Genomic DNA, 18,243 nt, shown 5'->3' with positions numbered 1-18,243 from the left:
TCGAGACAGTAGGGGCTGAAAATATATACGGTTTTATACCTTACGGAACAATAGATTTCAAATAGTGGTCAAAAACGAACAAACAAAAAAAGAAATTATTAGAGGGTTTCATTTGTTGTGGACAAACAATCACACTGTTTCTAGTAGGGAGCCTACACAAAACGCTAAAAATAACCAGGTTTCCACTAGAATACCTAGAGAACGAACCTGAAGTCAAGAAATTCTTTAGTCAATGGGGGAAAATTCACGAGATTAAAGAAATTGAGCACGCAGACTATAAAGGATGGAAAACAGGAGACGTCGAAATCCAGATTGAAATGAAAAAAGAAGTCCCCAACTTCGTTTTTTGGGGGGAACGAGGGTAATGATCAACTACCCAGGTGTGAAAAGAAGGTGCTTTAGATGTAACTCGGAGGAACACCTTGGCACAGATTGCCCTCGAATACAATGCAGAAATTGCAAAGCATCAAAACATAAAATAGAAAGCTGTACAGAACCTTGTCTGAAGTGTGGGGATCTGACCCACAAAGTGGACACGTCCAAACAGGACACTCTCAGAAGCAATTAGAGGGACCATAACACCGATTAGGGCTACACCCATCGGGAAGCCTGAGACAGTATCAAGGAGCGATTTTCCGGAGCTCTGCCAACAGGCTGAAAAGGGAGCATCAACGGAAAACACAACCTCCACAAAAACCCAAAAGATACCCAAGGCAAGCCGCCACACGTAGGACAACATTGCCAGCATCAAGGTGGCAAACCATGAAACGTGCAGGAAAGAGGAAGAAGTCACACCCAGCGCCCCAACAAAGCGCACAAGAGAAACGGAATCAAAAGAAAAGAAAAAAGCGAAACAAAGCAGCCTAATGTCATCGGAGGACGAGACAGAGTATACCCACACTACAGGTCGACGTCAAACAATAGGCACAAAGCCCCTCGACAATGATGTAACAATGCTAGAGAGTTACCCCCAGTAAGGGATCAACTGGCAGAACCAGAAGTCCACGAAATGGACTCTGAAGACGAAGGGGAGAGGGACTCCCCAAACAGGCTCGTCGTTGACTCGGGTGCTGAATGTGCAACCAGCACCGACGAGGAACCAGAACTGGCCTGCATAGAACAACCAACAGATAATGCCCCCCCCCCCTCATACTAACACCAACATGGAAGTTAAAATCGCAACCTTAAACACTAACGGACTATGCAACCCCTTTGTGCAAAGCGCTGTCTGGAGGCTAATGTTAACACACAAAATCAATATCCTCCTGATACAAGAAACCCATTTCTATAAGCACTGGGACGTGGAGAACTTCTCAAGAAGCTATCCGGTCACCAGCTACTGGTGCTTCGGGGATGCTCACTCGCGAGGGGTGGGGATACTAATTCTCCCCCCAATCGCGGGGGGGGGGTTCTTCGACGTCCAAAAAGAAGGCACAGGACGCCTAGTAACGGTAGACTGGAAGTACGGTGGCCGTACCATCCGACTTGCTGCAGTTTACGCCCCGAACAATCCATACCACAGAATTGGTCTTTTCTCTGCCCTTGAAAACTATCTCCTGGGAGCAGAACACCTAATGGTTGCAAGAGACTGGAACTGTGTGGAAGACACACGTCTAGACAAAATCGGCGGGAATGCAAACACCGGAACTGGCGGCATCGATGCTTAAAAACGATGCTGTATAAATTTTGATCTCGTCGATATCTGGAGGCGGAATAACCCCTCCAAAGTAGAAACTACGTGGTGCCGCGGCCAGATAGCGACAAGACTAGACAGGGTGTACGTGTCCCAAAACTTGGAACAATATGTTCAGAGGATACGTCACACCTCAGTGCACAACATGACAACCGACCACAAAATGGTCATACTCAAAATCACGCTCCCAGAGGTTATGGAAACAGCCAGAGGTCCTTGGAGGCTTCCTCCCACCTTTCCCAGTCTTTTTAGCGACCAGCTACAGAACCTCTGTGACAGATGGACAAACACCAACTGGGACTGGGAAAACTGGCTGAGCTTCAAGTGGCAGGCTAGGGAACTGTTCCAAAAATGCAGGCGCGAAAGGGCCTACCAACAACGCAAACGGCTGAGGGATCTCTACAGGGAACTCAGCTGGTACCGGACAAACGAACGGAGTAGAGTTCCCTGCGGACATCTTATCAGGCAAGTAGAAATAGAGCTGCAGCAAGAGCGGCAGAGTAGAGTTGAGGACCTCGATTTTCGAACGAGACTATCTCAGAAATTTGGAAACACCTTCCGCCGCATTCTACAACCAACAACGGGTGGCGGCTAATGACGAGAAAACGATTTACCAGATCGAAGAGAAGGGCCAGATTCTACACTCAACCCACGAAATTCTGTCACTTTCATCAGCAGTATATCGGCATCTTCTCTGACCAGCAGGGCACAGATGACTTCAGTGAGTGGGATGCAACACGTTTTCCAGATCATCTTAGTGCCCTGCATGACAGGCCGATAACTGCAGCCGAAATAAAGGCTACGTACAAAATGATGAAAACAAAGAAGACCGCAGATAGAATTCTATAGATCTATCTGGGAATTTGCAGTGGCAGCATTAATAAACATCTTTAATGAATTCCTCACTTTGGGAAACATCCCCGAGGAATTCGTTAAGAGCTATACCATATTTATCCCCATGAAAGACCGAGATCGGACTTTGTCAAATAACTGGCGTCCAATCTCCTTAACCAATTTAGACTATAAGATCTTTGCAAAAATTATCTGCACGCGCCTTAAGGGCGGTATCGAAAATATAATAACAAGCTCACAGGTCTACGGGATCCCCGGTAGATCTATGGAACTCAATCTCTTCTTGTTAAGAGACTTGATCAGACTGGCTAAGGAAAAAAAATACCCCCTGGCACTTCTCTCCACCGACCTGGAGAAAGCGTTTGACAGCGTCAACCACAGGTACTTGCAGAACATCCTCCAAAAAACAGGCATGGGCCCAAGACTTCGGCGTACAATTAAAAACATGTATGCAGAAGCCACAACCCAACTATCTATTAATGGGTTTCTGACAGAACCAATCTGCATAAAGAGAGGGGTTAGGCAAGGCTGCCCACTAAGCCCCCTCCTCTTCTCCCTAGTATTAGAACCCCTAATCAAAAGAATTGATAACACCCCCGCAATTAATGGTATTCCACTGCCCCAAGTCTCCAGACAATGCAAAATAGTAGCACATGCGGACGATGTAGTGGCCACACTCAGAGATTCTGAGTCCATCTATATCTATCTGCACATGCTGCAAAAGTTCAGCATAGTCAGTGGTCTTTGCGTTAACGCACAAAAAACTAAAATCAAAAGTTTTGGAAATTTCCATAGCACTGGACTTCCCTACGGTTTAACGCTACAGACACAGCACCTAACAATACTAGGCGTGCCTTTTTCAGACACCCTAGCACTACCAATCCAAAAATTGCAGGAGACAAGCAGGGACAGGATAAGGCTGTTCAAACCAACCTTTTTCTCCTTTTATGGCAGAGCGACAGTAATAAGAACAATCGTCACCCCAATGCTGATGCACACTGTCAACATCACAGGCATCACACTGTCACAAGAAAATAAATTATCAAAAGAACTCATTGATTTCTTCTGGAATGGGAGAAAACACAAAGTAAAGAAAGAATACCTACAACTCAAACAGGAAGAAGGGGGTTACGCTCTGCCCGATCACAAAAGCTTGCTACAAGCAAACACGTTCAAAACCGTACGGAAGGCCTTAAACTCCAACCACATTTCTGGCCTGCTAATTAGATACTTTATAGGACTTTTCCTCCCCCTCTTTGGGATCATGGACTATGTTGGACCCCGCTCAAGGGGGGTGCCCAAGTGGTACCGTACATTAGTTAAATTGATCACAACACTCAGAGACAGAGGAATAGCAATCCTCACACACAAACCCAAAGCAGTATACTGGGATTTCTTCCAACTTTCCAGGCATGATACACCCAATCTCAGGACAAATAATGAAATTCTCTTCAGAAATATCAAAAACAGCTGGGGACAGCCTTTTCATCGAGATCTAGCCTGGAGAATAGCCTACGGGCGGCTCCCGGTGAAACAGGTGAAATCCCGGTATGTATCTAGCCTGTGCGACCCCTTCTGCGATGTCTGCTGGGACGTGGAAACGGTGGACCATTTTGCCCACCAGCCCAAAGCATCTGGTGGAGACTCAGCACAGCATTGGGAATCCCCATGCTGACAGTAGAAGAGGTCGTACGGCTACAATTCCCCCCACCAGTCCAAAAAACCCAAAAGTTTGCTATCTTCCTAATCAACGTGTTAAAATATCACATTTGGAAGGTACGGAAAAAATCCCAGGTACGAGACGCAAATTTAATGTATGCAAGAATAAGGAAAGGTTTCTTTTTCTACTTACCCAAATTTCTTGCACAAGAAAGGCACTTACTAGGAGATTTTAAATTTGTGAATCAATACTGCAAACCACCGACAATATGCTTTCTTATACAGGGACGCATCAAGCCCTGTATATCTCTTTAGAACCCACAAAACCCCACCAAACCCCTCCCTAGGAAAAAGAATAACCACTGTCTTCCCTAGCCACAAAGCTTTCGCTGGCAGGGTTTCTTTTACTCCAAATAAGGGGGGTAGAGCTGAGAACCCGGGCTGCGAAGGCTTACAGCGAGGCGGTGCCGCTCCTCGCGAGCGGCATCTCCCGGGCCAGTCTCTACCCCATTCTAAGTCCCAATGGTACCAGGTCTATAAGTCCTATTCATTTCAACTCACCGGACCTTAAGTCCTGTTATTTTATTATTTGAATTTTTTTAAATTTAAATAATAAAATTTATATTTTAAATGTATTCAAAGAAAAAATTCCTTTTTTTTATTTTTTCTTTCCGGACCATAAGTTCGACCTCTATGATCAATTCATATATTTAGCCCAGACCATAAGTCCTCAGTTTCTCAATAACAGCAGTAAAATTTAATTACCTGGAATACAAATAAGGATATTATATTTAGTAACACAAAAAGATCCTCTAAGTAAATTATTAATTTGGATAAAATCATATGCGAACCCTAGACAAAAGTATGTTTAACCATTTTTTTCTGAACAGATAAATGGAGATTATGTGTTAGACCAATTAGCCTAATACGGCTAAACAGGTTGACTGAGGCCTCTTTTACCTCCTACTATCCTACTCTATCTTACATCATGCTCCTCTCTTACTGTCTGCTGACCCTCAGCACGCTTTATTCTCCAAAGGCCAATGATGAGAGACATGAACTCCCATTCTACCTCAATAAAGATCTAAACTAGTCTGGGTAGTGGCCCTTCCCTTAATGCATAACATTAGACATATCAGCAAGGAGATGTGTTTTGCATTATAGGAGATACTGAGACAGGAGTGTTGGTAGCTTGCTGCACCTTTGCAACGAGTTATCCTGGTGTTGTACCACCTTACCCCAGTCCTGAAGATACTTTCAGGCACAAACTTTGTTTGCTCACACTTGGATAAAGGATTAAACTAAATTTATTATACTCTAACCAAGTGAAAAATAAACCTTCAACATCAAATCAATCAATTTAATTGTTGAAAATGACACGTTTGAGCAAATTGCATCTGCAAATTTCCACACCTTAACCACTGATATAACAGTTAACAAATGTCTCATTCTCTATTTTAAGTTTAGACCTAAAGATTGTAATGAATATAAACCATATTTTGGCAGAATAATTCAGTTGCAGGCATGTGATGCCTCCTCCATTGTGTTAGCTATTAAACAGTTTTATCAAGAAAAGTAACTTGAGCTCCAAAAAATGGTGATGTTTACCTCTGATTGAGCCGCAGTGATGCTAGGCAAAGTTAATGGTGTCGCTGCAAAACTTAAATTAGAAGTTCCACATCTTGTCCAGCACCACTGTGTAGCTCACCGTGAGGATCTGTGATATGTGAAAGGAAATTAAACTAATCAGAGTATTGATACATTAATGAGAACAGTGCACAGACTCTTTTCTCATTCCACAGTGAAAAGACATGAATTTAAAGAAATTGTCGAGGCGTCTGAAAATGAAGCTATTGCCTTCAGACCACTCAATGAAGTGTGATGGCTATCCAGACATTTTGCATTACAGGCAATAATAAGAAACTATGAGGGACTGATCATATATTTTAAAAAAGACAAATCAAATGATCCTGTGGTTAATTATTGTCACAATAAATTAACTAACGTGACATTCAAAGTAGCTGTTAATGTTTTAAGTGATGTTTTTGAAGAAATGGCTTCCCTGTGCAAAATCTTACAAAGGAGTAACCTTACACCACTAGACAGTTATCATTTTGCCAGAGGGAAAAATAACAAAATCAGGAATCAGTATTTAGAAGGTGATGCTTGCTGGAATGACAGAGTAAATGCTTTACTTAAATAAGAAGAGACTGAACCAGTAGATACTAGGCCCCTGTTAAATTTTATAAATTGTTTATGTGCACATTTAGAGGACAGATTCCCTGAGAATGAGATACAAGAATGGTCAGTGTTTGATATCTTCTCTATTTCTCATTTGGTAGTGAACATGTTAATGCCCTTTGTCTTAAATATCATGATTTTCTGGATGATATTAGAGAAATAATTAGTCAGTTTAATAATTTCAAATTTTCTGTACAAGAAAAAATTAAATGCAAAATGATATCAAATTTTACACAAATGGTTGTATTTGCTCTTCAAAATGAGCAGTTTTGTGATTTGGCAAAGTTGATGGATATTGGAGGAACCTTCCTTGCATCTAGTGCAGACTGTGAGCGAGGTTTTAGTCTAATGAATCAAATAAAAATCCAACTTAGAAACCGTTTAGGAGAATGTCATTTGGATATGCTAATGAGAGTGAAAAGTTACCAATTATATGGAAATTCAATTAATTTAGATAGTGTGTATAAAGAGTGGGTGAATGCCAAAGACAGAAGAGAGAAAAGATAAAGAGATAGAAGCTAGAACTAAACAAGATGAGAATTAGTAACGGACTTATTATGAATGTTTAACAAGGTGAGAATTAGTAATGGGAATATTTTATTATGTATGTTTAGAGTTATTTGCAAAGTTAGAAAATGTAATTAATGGTAATCAGTCACTAGTGTTATCTTTTTTTTTTTTTTTTTTACTTTATTTCTTACTTCTAGTCAGATCAATATTAAATGCATATAAAATATTTATGTTAGCTCTGTGATTGATGTCACACAACTTACTTGGCGATGGTAATAATACACACACACTTAGAATCCTATCTAGTACAGTCAGTATCATGTTGGCCTCACATGCATGAAGTCCCTGGATTGAGTCCTGCCCAAGGCTTGTGAATCGTGATTTCCGACTGTTTACTGGGGAGGCTACTGCCATGTATGGGAACATGATGGGGAGTTGAGGTGACCTGGCTGATGTCCCATTGACACCAGAAGGTAAAGAGTGAACTAAAATCTTTTAACTTTTTTTGCTTAAATGATCAGTATGGTGACTCGTATGGGTGCATACATACTTTTCAAAAGAAGGCAAATTTTGCACACACGCAAATTTCTATGCACACTCACATCAAAACATTAGAGGGAACTTTGGTCATAAGCACCCTTAAACACAGAGCTCAAACTATCTGTTCAAATGAACAAGCTCTTAACCAGGAATACGAGGTCATCACCATACCTTTATAAAAAAATGGATACAGTAAAAAAACGATCCACAAGATCCTCCATAGAGATACCACTAAAAACAAAAAAGATTTCAAGAATGCTATTGCCATACCATATGTTAGAGGCATTTCCAAAAAAAACAGACAGAACACTACACAAATACAACATCAAAACCACCTTTAAACCCCTGACAAAATTAAGACACCTACTCAGTTCTTCCAATACAATGCACATGTAACATACCATACATAGGGGAAACAGGGCAAACCATCCCAATCAGGAAGGATGAACACAAACGACATATTAAATACTTCCATTTGGAAAAACCGGCCTTTCTGACGACGCACTCCAAACATACCACAGAATTGATTGGAAAGGTAGCAAGTCCTTACACCACACCAAAACCTGGTTCGAGAGGAAATTCAAAGAGGCATGCAAAATGCTCAAACATAATCCAAATCTGAATAAAGATGATGGTGTAACCATTCCAAGAATGTGGAGAACCCATCTGCAACCTTCATAGCAACCACAAAGAAAAATCTCAATACAAGAAGACTTCGTGAAGTGTTTTTTTTTTTCCCCCCAGAACATTCAATAGCAACTTGAACTGTACAAATCCAGAAGAATCTTAGTACATGAGGACTTTAGCAGAGTTTATTGTAGTTTTCATTTATTTATTTTAATTTTTTTTAAAATTTAATTATATATATATATATATTTTAATCACTAGAGGTCAAGCTAAGAAAAAGATTAGTTAACAACGTAGATTTAATTTACCTTTATAGAGTGCAACAGCACGTAGTTTAGTCCCTATACACATGTATCCTTCTGATGATGCCCTTGATACAGGGGTCGAAACATCAAGTATTATTTTATTAATAATTAGTAAAATAATCATTTCAACAAGTGTGTTTTGTGTCCCTAAATTCTTAAATATGAATGCTGATCACTGTGTAACCTTAAAAGAAAGAATCCTTAAAGATATCTTCTGTCTTTGGCAATATCCAGAAAGCTAGAATACTATTCCATATATTCATAAAATTACATCCCCTGATCCCAAAGTAATATATCAATAATTCATGCAATCTTATTCCCATATATTCATGGAGTATAAAAGAATAAGACCCATAGCTAAAAGAGAAGTCAGAAAAAGACAGAGAATCATGGAACAAATTTGTTTCTAAGTTAGAACATGATGTACATAGAATAATACCCAATGTACGTAAGATTTTGAAACATTTAAGTACAGATAATAAAGAAAGCATAAAATGAAACACCAAATTGAAATCTGAGTAATTTCTAAATTTCTATACAGAATTGTGGATAGACAAATATTTTAAAAAAGATAACTGGCAAACATTCAATGAAAATGAAACAGAAATAACTAAAGAATAATTAGAAATCAGTTGAAAGAAACAAGAATTGGAAAATCACCTGGAGAAGATAAGTTAGGTTTAGAATTATATAAATATGCAGGAATAAGGTTTAAAGTTTCATTATAAAATTTAAAATAAAATTAAAATTAAAACTAATAAAAAGTCTTATTAGTTTTAAATAAAATCTATTCCACAAGTAACCCACTAATAGAATGGAAAATAGCAATAGTGATCCCTATTTTTAAAAAAGATAATAGAGATGATCCAAAAACCTATAGAGATATAAGTATTGTAAATTCCTGTTATAAAATATATATTCTGATATATATAAATATATACCAGAATTTTAAATAACCTAATAAAATATTCTGAAGGCTTTATTTTAGAAGTACAAAATGGATTTAGAAAAGGAAGATTATGTATAGAACTGGCCTTTTGCCTAAAATTGATAATAAAGAAAAGAAGAAAATACAATTTAGAAACACATTACATTTATTGATTCTAAAAAAGCATTTGATAACGTTAAAAAAAAGTATATTATTTAACATATTAAAAGAAAAGACAAATAGCAAATAATATTCTAAAAGCTATCATAAGTATATATGAAAATAATCAAATACAAATATCATATCCAGAAGAGATAAATCAAGGATCCGACAAGGATGACCCCTTTATAATCCCTTGACCCCTTTCAGCAACTCTTTTTAATATTTATTTAAATGAAATAATAATAAAATGGAATAAAAATTCCCATCAAGGGATTAAACTTTCTCCTACTGTAAACTTAAACACTCTCCTTTTTGCTGATGATCAAATAATAATTACAAATTCTGAAGATAACTTACAGAAAGATATTTTAAATTTAAATGAGATAGCCAAAGATTATGGAATGATAATATCAATGGAAAAATAAAAAACAATTTCTTTTAAAGGAAAAAACAAAATCTAATAAGAACTAAAATAGTAATACATAACAAAATTTTAGGACAGGTGAATTGATTTAACTACTTAGGATGTATGATTACATATGAAAAAGATAAGAAAAAGAAAAAGATAAAAATTGCAAAATATTTAAAAATAACAGGTGTAATTAACTCTGTATTTAAACTTAATCTAGCTCAAAAACAAATTAGATTAAAGTATACAATACCTTTAATCAAATTTCTTCAAATGGAATGGAACAATATTCAAAACAATTAGCCGGTCTTGCTATGGATAGCCCTCTATTCCCCCCCACCCCACCCCAGTGCAGATTTATTTATGGTGAAACTAGAAAAAGACATTCTTTCACAATTAGACTCAAAACCAGTTCTTTGGTGGAGATATGTCAATGACATTTTCATCATATGGAGAAACACAGAAGCTGCAAGATAAACTCTTTCCATCAAAAAATAAAGTTCAAAAACAGTTAATTTTCTATCTCTCTCAATTTCACCTTAGAAATTGAGAAGATAGAAAATTAACATTTTTAGACACCTTAATTACAAAACAGTTTACCGCAAACTGACTCACACTGGCTGGAATCTAGCTGAGATATATCACACCATATATGTCAAAAGTTCACACATATGCTCAAAAATAGAGCTACTCGCATCATAACAGAAGAGAAAAAACTCTCAAGGATGAATTAACTCACATATCAGAAACCTTGAAAGACAATGGCTATCCAAAAAATTTAATTCAACGGATACTTTTCTCCAACCCTCCCAACAGCAACCCAAAGAAACTCAATACAAATCTTCCATTGCCATTCCTTATGCTGGGACAATCTCACAGAAGATTACAACACTTCTCAAACCATATGAAATAAGAGTAACTTTCAAACCAATTAAGACAGTGTGCAACTTGTTAAGATGTTAAGTATGGTGGTATAAAAGTCTTACAGTGGCTGCACTGCATAGTTCAGAAAGCCTGGACACGGACGAATTCCCGATGATTGGAGTAGAGCTCCCATAGTACCCATATATAAAAAGGGAAATAAAACTGAATGTGAGAATTACAGAGGTATTTCCCTACTAAGTGTTCCTGGCAAGATCTATGCAAGTATACTTGAGAAACGATTGAGAAGAATTGTGGAAGAAAAGCTGGATTCAGGCCAAATAGAGGCTGTCAGGATCAGATCCTCACTTTACGACAAATAGTCGAGAAAGCATGAGAATATAACAAAGATCTGTATTTAAGTTTTGTCGATTTGGAAAAGGCATGTGACAAGGTGCCAAGAGAAAAGCTATTCGACACGCCAAAGTTATATGGTGTCAATGGGGCATTATATCAAGCAATACTTAGTCTTTATTTGAGTTTTAAGTCAGCGGTTAAAACTGAAGGAAGGAATTTCAGAAAAATGGTTTGATGTTAAATCTGGTGTGAGACAAGGATGTACATCATCCCCTCTGTTATTCATTATCTATATGAATCACATTATGAAGGAAAGTGGTATTAAACATGATATCAAAATTGGAAGTGTTAATGTCAACTCTTTGCTTTATGCGGATGATGTTATACTTCTAAATAAATCTGCTACAAGTCTGCAAGATTCTCTGACTAAATTGAATAACTGTTGTAATAGATATGGTATGAAGGTCAGCAATAAAAAGACAAAGACAATGAAAACAGGCAGAATCACTGAAAATGTCAACTGTGTTGTGAATGGATAACCTGTGGAACAAATAAAACATTTCAGCTACTTAGGCACGATTTTTACTGAAGATGGTAAATTCAATATAGAAATAGACAACAGAATCAACAAAGCTGGTATGGTGGGAAGTCAATTGAATAAATTCATATGGAATAATAGAGAAATTAGTTGGAACACTAAATTAGCTGTATACAAGACAGTGTTCAAACCAGTTTTAACTTATGGATCCGAGAGCTGGGTCAGAAGTAAAACACTTGACCAAAGACTAGAGACCGCAGATATGAGAGTCCTGAGAAAGATTAGAGGCGTGAACGGCATCAATGGCAATATCATATTAAAAAAGAGGATATTAGGAAAGAACTTGACATTGTCAGCATCCAGGAATGCGTTAGCAGAGCTAATCTCAGGTGGTATGGTCACTTAAATAGAATGGGAGAGGAAAGATTAGCAAAACAAGTGTTCTCTGCCAGGTTGGCAGGAAAACGACCCAGAGGAAGACCAAGATATAGGTGGATTGATACGGTACAAAGTGCCTTAGACGATAGAAATATAAGATCTGATAATTACTGATTTGGAGGAAAATTGTAGATAGGATGTTAGTAATGATGTAATTTTTTCATGTAGTACTATCATATCCTATATACCCCTTGAGGGTACATGGCAGGAATTTGATGATGATGGATGGAATGTTTAAGGGATGAAAACAAAAATATTACCAAAACAAGTATTAAATTACAAACCATTAGGAAAAAGAAAGATTCAACCTCTAAAGTGATTCAACGAAGACTTCTGAGGTGGGAACAGACCATTGTAGACCAAAATCCATGAAAAGTACAATGATAATGATGATATATTCATAACATATACAACGCCTTATATGTTCATCGTACATGTTGATTAATTTTAACAGTATAGATGAGAACAAAAGAAAATAACTATTTATTAACTTATTGCTGTTATTTCATTGATATTATATCCAGCATCTTCAAGAGCACCAAAACCGTTTGTTACAGTACAAGAAAAAACAACAATCCAGTATAACAATGGGACTAGTTTGAACAATTGTAATGTACAACACAAAGACTAAAGTCCTAATTAGGCACCCCTATGTTGAAAAACACAGAGAAAGCAGGTATTAATTAGGTCTTAAAATGACTGTCTCCCAAATCTTTGGCAAATTTATACAGCCATTCTTGTTGAGGTTTGGAATATGCTTCAGGGCTTTGTTGATTCTAAGAACAATCTCTCTGATTTATAACAACTTCTGTGCAGTACTTTTGTTTTCCAATTGATCCTGTGTGCAGGGGTATCCAAGGCATGGTCTGCTAGACCTGACTTGCCATAGCAATAGTGCCGGATGTATATTTTATGTTAACTGAGGCAGATGTCCACAGTTCTTCCTGTCTGTCCATAGTAGGCTCGATCACACGAACAGGGCACTTCTGGATACAGGTTTCCTCCTTAACTTTCCAGTTCTGTTTTCAGCCAATGTCCACCATCTCATGTCAAATCTTTGTTGATCATACCTCCATTTTTTCTTTGACGACCTTTCCTTCTCTTGTTATCCACTCAGTGCTTAATTTTGTCCACTTTTCATCTGGCAGTCTACTAATATGTCCAGCCCATCTCCACTTACATGCTTCGCAATATCATCTACTCCTCCAGTCATCTCTCTCTCTCTAATTCTAGTATTTCCTATTCTATCCCTTTTTGTTTTGTGGAGCATTCTTCTCTCCAAGCTTCTTTGGGCAACATGCAACCTATCATCCTGTTTTTTAGTTGTCACCCATGTCTCACTTCTATAGGTAGACAGTGAAATAAAGCATATATTAAAGAGCTTTCTTTTAAGGCATATAGGTAAATATCCTAACAAGTAATATTTATACAACCAAAATGTTTTGTTTTCTTACGTAATTCTTCTACTTATCTTGTTTTTCCTTGAAACTAATTAGATGACTCTTGATTTTCCTTGAAACTAATCCTCCACAATTTCAATACAATTACTGTTAATTTTAGTTTGGTATGATCTAAATTTGTCCTCAGTTTGGTTTTAGCTAGATTAATCTTTAAACTTTTTTCCTGCTATCTCTATCAAGGTTAGTTTAACATTTCCTGAGTTTCTTTATTTTTGCTAAAGAACAATGTCATCTTGCTGGCCTGGTTGGCCTAGAGGTTAGCATACTCGCTCTCCAGCGAACAGGTTTGATTCCCACCAGGGGTATGGATGTTTGTGATTATCTTTAGGTAGGAGATGAATTTGATCGCCCAGTATAAGATCACTGCCTCACTTATTGGAGGCTTGAAAAAAGTTCAATGTTTGGTCCTAGAGCAAGGTGTCTTCCAGACTATATAAAAATAAATAAAAAATATATATATAAAAATGGGGGAAAAAATCCTTAATCCACTTACAGTACAAATGTACTGTAACTAATTATAACTAACAAAATGTTTACTAATAACATTTTGTGGGTGGGAACCACATAGACAAAAAAAAATCTGCAAAATAGGTGGACGAGATTTTTTTTTTTTTCCCCATTTAAGCCAATTCCATAGTTCTCCCATGATACTTTCCTAAAGACTTCTAATGTAGCAAAAAACAATTTGGGTAATATAGGATCTGCTTGCCTTACTCCTCTCCAAATACCTTTCCCTGATGTTCTAGCTTTATACTGGCTGTTGAGTTTTCATATACAGATTTTAATAATCAGATATACTTTGTTGGAATGGCTTGTTGTTTTAAGCTGTTTATCATTTCTGAAGGATATACAGAATCAAAGGCTTTTTCAAAATCTGCAAACACAGTATACAGGAAGATTATATTCATTTGCTTTTTCTATTACTTAGTCAATAGGGTGGATATGATCGATTGTAGAGAATCTTGCTCTGAATCCTGCTTGTTCATACTGTTGTGCATCATCCTTGATATAAGGAATCAAAGGCGTTTTCAAATCTATGAATGCTAAATATGTAGGAAGATTATATTTATTTGCTTTTTTCTATTACTTGCTTAATAGTAGTTTGGATATGATCTATTGTAGACTTGCTCTGAATCCTGCTTGTTCATATGGCTGTGCATCATCTGAAAACCTTGTGGTCCAATTTAATATAATTAATATAAACATTTTTGTAAAGTTCTGATAGCAAACTGATGGCTTATGGTTACTGATATCATCTCTGCTGCCCTTTTTATGTAATCAAGGATTTATGCCACTACAATGGAATTTTCTCTGTAGTTAAAATATTATTGAACAGATCAATATGATCTTATGAAAAAAACTGTGAAATCTATAAATAAAAACTGTAAATCTCCTGATTTTATGTGTTTTGCTAATATGCCATCTTCTCCAGGACTTTTATTCTTTGCTGACTTGAGGACGTTCCAGAATTGTTTCCATCAAGATTGGTGGTTCTGTATCAGCCTCATCTAAATATAATAGAGTTGTATCTGTTTTATTGCCTGTGTATAGGTTCCTATAAAACTCATTGAATATTTTCATTATTTCTTCTCTATTGTATTGTACTATTCTTTGGTTATTTTTCAATTTTGGAATCCATTTTGTCCTTCTGCATACCCCCCCCCCTTGTTTGATAATTTTCAGAGATTGTTTTTTTTATTATGTTCTGAATTGTTAAATTATATTTCTAATGTCACTTTTGACTTCTTTTCTAACTTTTGCATTTCCACAAATTTGATATTATCTTTGTTACTTCTATGTCTCCTTTTCCTTAATTCTTCTTCCCCGCCCCCCTTTTTTTTTAAATTAGACCAAGTGTCCGTAAAGTAAGCTTTTCTCTAGAAGTGCTATTTGCTGGTAATGATTTTCTCAAACTTTTATTATTGATGAGGCTATTTCTTCCATTCTATCAGATAAGCTTGATTCATTCATACTTTTATTATTATGTAACACCTCCAGGGAGTCCAAAGACTCATCGAGGCAGAGTGTGCCAACAGCATCGAATGATTGATCCCCTTATAACTACTAACTGCACTCAAACTAGTTTAGCTTTTTGCATGAGCCATTAGTAGCAGAAGCTCTACCAATTGACCAACCTTTTCCTTTCAACTTTTCTTCCATTATTTCCTGAAATTTTTCTTTATGGTTTATTATGGTTTTTTTTTTCATTAACAATTTAAATCTCTCCCTCTAGATGTTTATTTTTATCCTTTCTCTCACTAGCCTATGATCAACTATCATAATTAAACTGATTGATAACAGATACATATTCTAGTATTTCCATGTTCTTTACCACAATATAATCAATTTCATTAAAATTTTCTCAATTTGGTGATCTCCACATCCATTTTTATTTAGTTTGCTTTTTAAAGAACATATTTCCTATATACCTCTACCTTCTGAAAATTCAACAAGTCTTTGTCCTCTCTCTCTCATTTCTTTGGCACATACTTTGCACACTTAAAGCACTTTCTCCTTGTTGTTTTATGCCCACCTTACAGTTAAAACTGTCTATTACAATTTTCCAGTGACGAGTACTTTCTCTGATAGTGTTGAAGAGATCCTCATACAAACTATTAATTTCTTCATCTGAATGACTGGAGGTGAGTGCATATATTTGTATTATACTTAAATCACACTATGTATTGATATTCAATCAAAATTAATAATGTGGTAAGGCAATGGCTAGATTAACTTACCACAAATTTTGGAGAAAATAAATTTAAAATCAACTCCAACCCATTAGCAGTAAATTTCTGTTTATCCAACACTACAAAACCTAAACAGTACTTTTAGTTCATGTTTCTTACAATTTTAATTGTTTGCAACACAAACTGTTAATACTTGTGTACTATGGCATTTGTGCTCTGAACATGCTGGTTTTTGAAATCTACTCAAATATCAGCAACTTAATAAATACCTGATTTATTTTGGTGTTATTTAATGTTATTAAATGTAAAGAAGACTAATTCTTTACTTTCAATCAGCAAATAATGTTTTAGTAATTCCTAGGTGTGTAATTACTGTTCCAGAATATACGTATTGCTTGAAGCACATAATATAGTTGATTCTCACTACAGCAAACTTGTAGGACACAGAAATAGTTTATCATCATGGACAGTTTGCTTTAGCAGAACATTGTACCTATGGAGCTTTGGTTAGGACTTTTCAGTAGTTTGCATAGTTTATTATAGACAACAAGATTGCTATGGTGGTGTTTGCCATAATGAGAATCTGCTCTATCTATTTCGAACTTTATTATGAAATTGTCAATTTCTTGATGACTTTGTTTTGCCTTCCATTGTAATAAAACCTTGCCAGAAATCCAACAATTTCAATGACTCCTAATATATGGCATTATCAGACAAACTGAACATATACAAAGTATTATTCAGCATGGGTTTATCATTTGTATCATACATTTTTTTTTTTTTTAATCTTAATATTTTACTTTACTTCAAGTTTTTTCTACTCTTATTTTTTGTATCTGTGCAACAAAAAAACATGAACCTTACACATCAAAAAGAATTATTTAAAACAGACAATTCAAATCTTCAGAAGGTGAATTCAATTCACTTAAAAATATCTAATTGCAATATATAAATTATGAAATTTACCTTTATCACGTCTACAGCGGCATCTATCAATTTATCACTGAAAAAAAAAAAAAAAAAAAAAAAAAAAAAAAAAAAAAAAAACTATAATTCTAGTTATAGAAATAACAACATTCAATGAGTTATCACAACACTATCCTGTACAAATAATGCTCAAATGTTCAAAAACAAATACATTGAAATATACCATGACAAGAATCCACATACTATGCTAAAAATCTAAACAATTTAAAAAATGTGCATGTACAAGGAGTATAAATAGTGAGTATGCAGGAAATAAAATTCAAATTATTCCTGAACCCAAACTATTATAGCAAACAATATCTACATATTTGGATGCATGTCAAAAGTTTATTAGAATGTAATTACGAATAATTTTTATTGTGTATTATTTTATGGAGTTATATATAATTGGATTTCTGCTCAGGACATGGACTGGTTATTACTAACACCATGTCCCAACATAAAAATGTGCACAAATTCAACTAACTAGCTAAACAAAAGTCTTGGTATGACTTTGGTAAGAACATAGAAAATAAATATCAAGAAGGTGGCAAGATATTCTGGAGAGAAGAGGCAAGGAATAAGAAAAATCTCATCCACTATGTTATTGTTGTTGTTGACAGTGATGTTTTCCCACTGATGCAGGACACCAGAGTGTACAGAGGATTTGAAATTGGAAGTGATCACCATCTAGTCTTGAGCAGGATAAAATTGAATTTCTTACATGTTCTTCTTTTCAATATGAAAAGAAGAACATGTAAGAAAGTTTTAAATCAAATAAAAGTTAAGCAGCTCTCAGATGTGAACTGTAGACTAAAATACACAAATATTATTCAAGAAAAAATGAAAGAATTTGAGAACAGGAACCAAACCTTGGAAATTCATTGGCAAACCCTGAAGAAAACACTGATTGATTCAGCCAGAGAGGCATGTGGTCAGGTTGTCTGTAAGGATAGAAAAATCAGAACTCCATGGTGGACACAAGAAGTTAAAGAGGCAGTGAAAGA

General features: G+C 36.0%; 1 protein-coding gene across 2 annotated transcripts in view; it reads right to left on the bottom strand.

Annotated features, from left to right (window-relative positions):
- Nucleotides 1-18,243, bottom strand: part of LOC150093639 (thioredoxin domain-containing protein) — a 115,022-nt gene that overhangs the window by 18,474 nt on the left and 78,305 nt on the right. For both annotated transcript variants that reach the window (XM_090412834.1, XM_090412833.1), the window contains exon 7: nt 17,237-17,273. In XM_090412834.1, the coding sequence (XP_090268960.1) occupies nt 17,237-17,273 (37 nt within the window). The remainder of the gene's footprint in view (nt 1-17,236; nt 17,274-18,243) is intronic.

Source organism: Typopeltis vanoorti, chromosome 23 (assembly GCF_054136105.1).
Source record: "Typopeltis vanoorti isolate ZY-2024b chromosome 23, IOZ_Tvanoo_1.0, whole genome shotgun sequence".
NCBI classification, from domain to species: Eukaryota; Metazoa; Arthropoda; class Arachnida; order Uropygi; family Thelyphonidae; genus Typopeltis; species Typopeltis vanoorti.
This window is presented reverse-complemented; position numbering and strand designations above follow the sequence as displayed.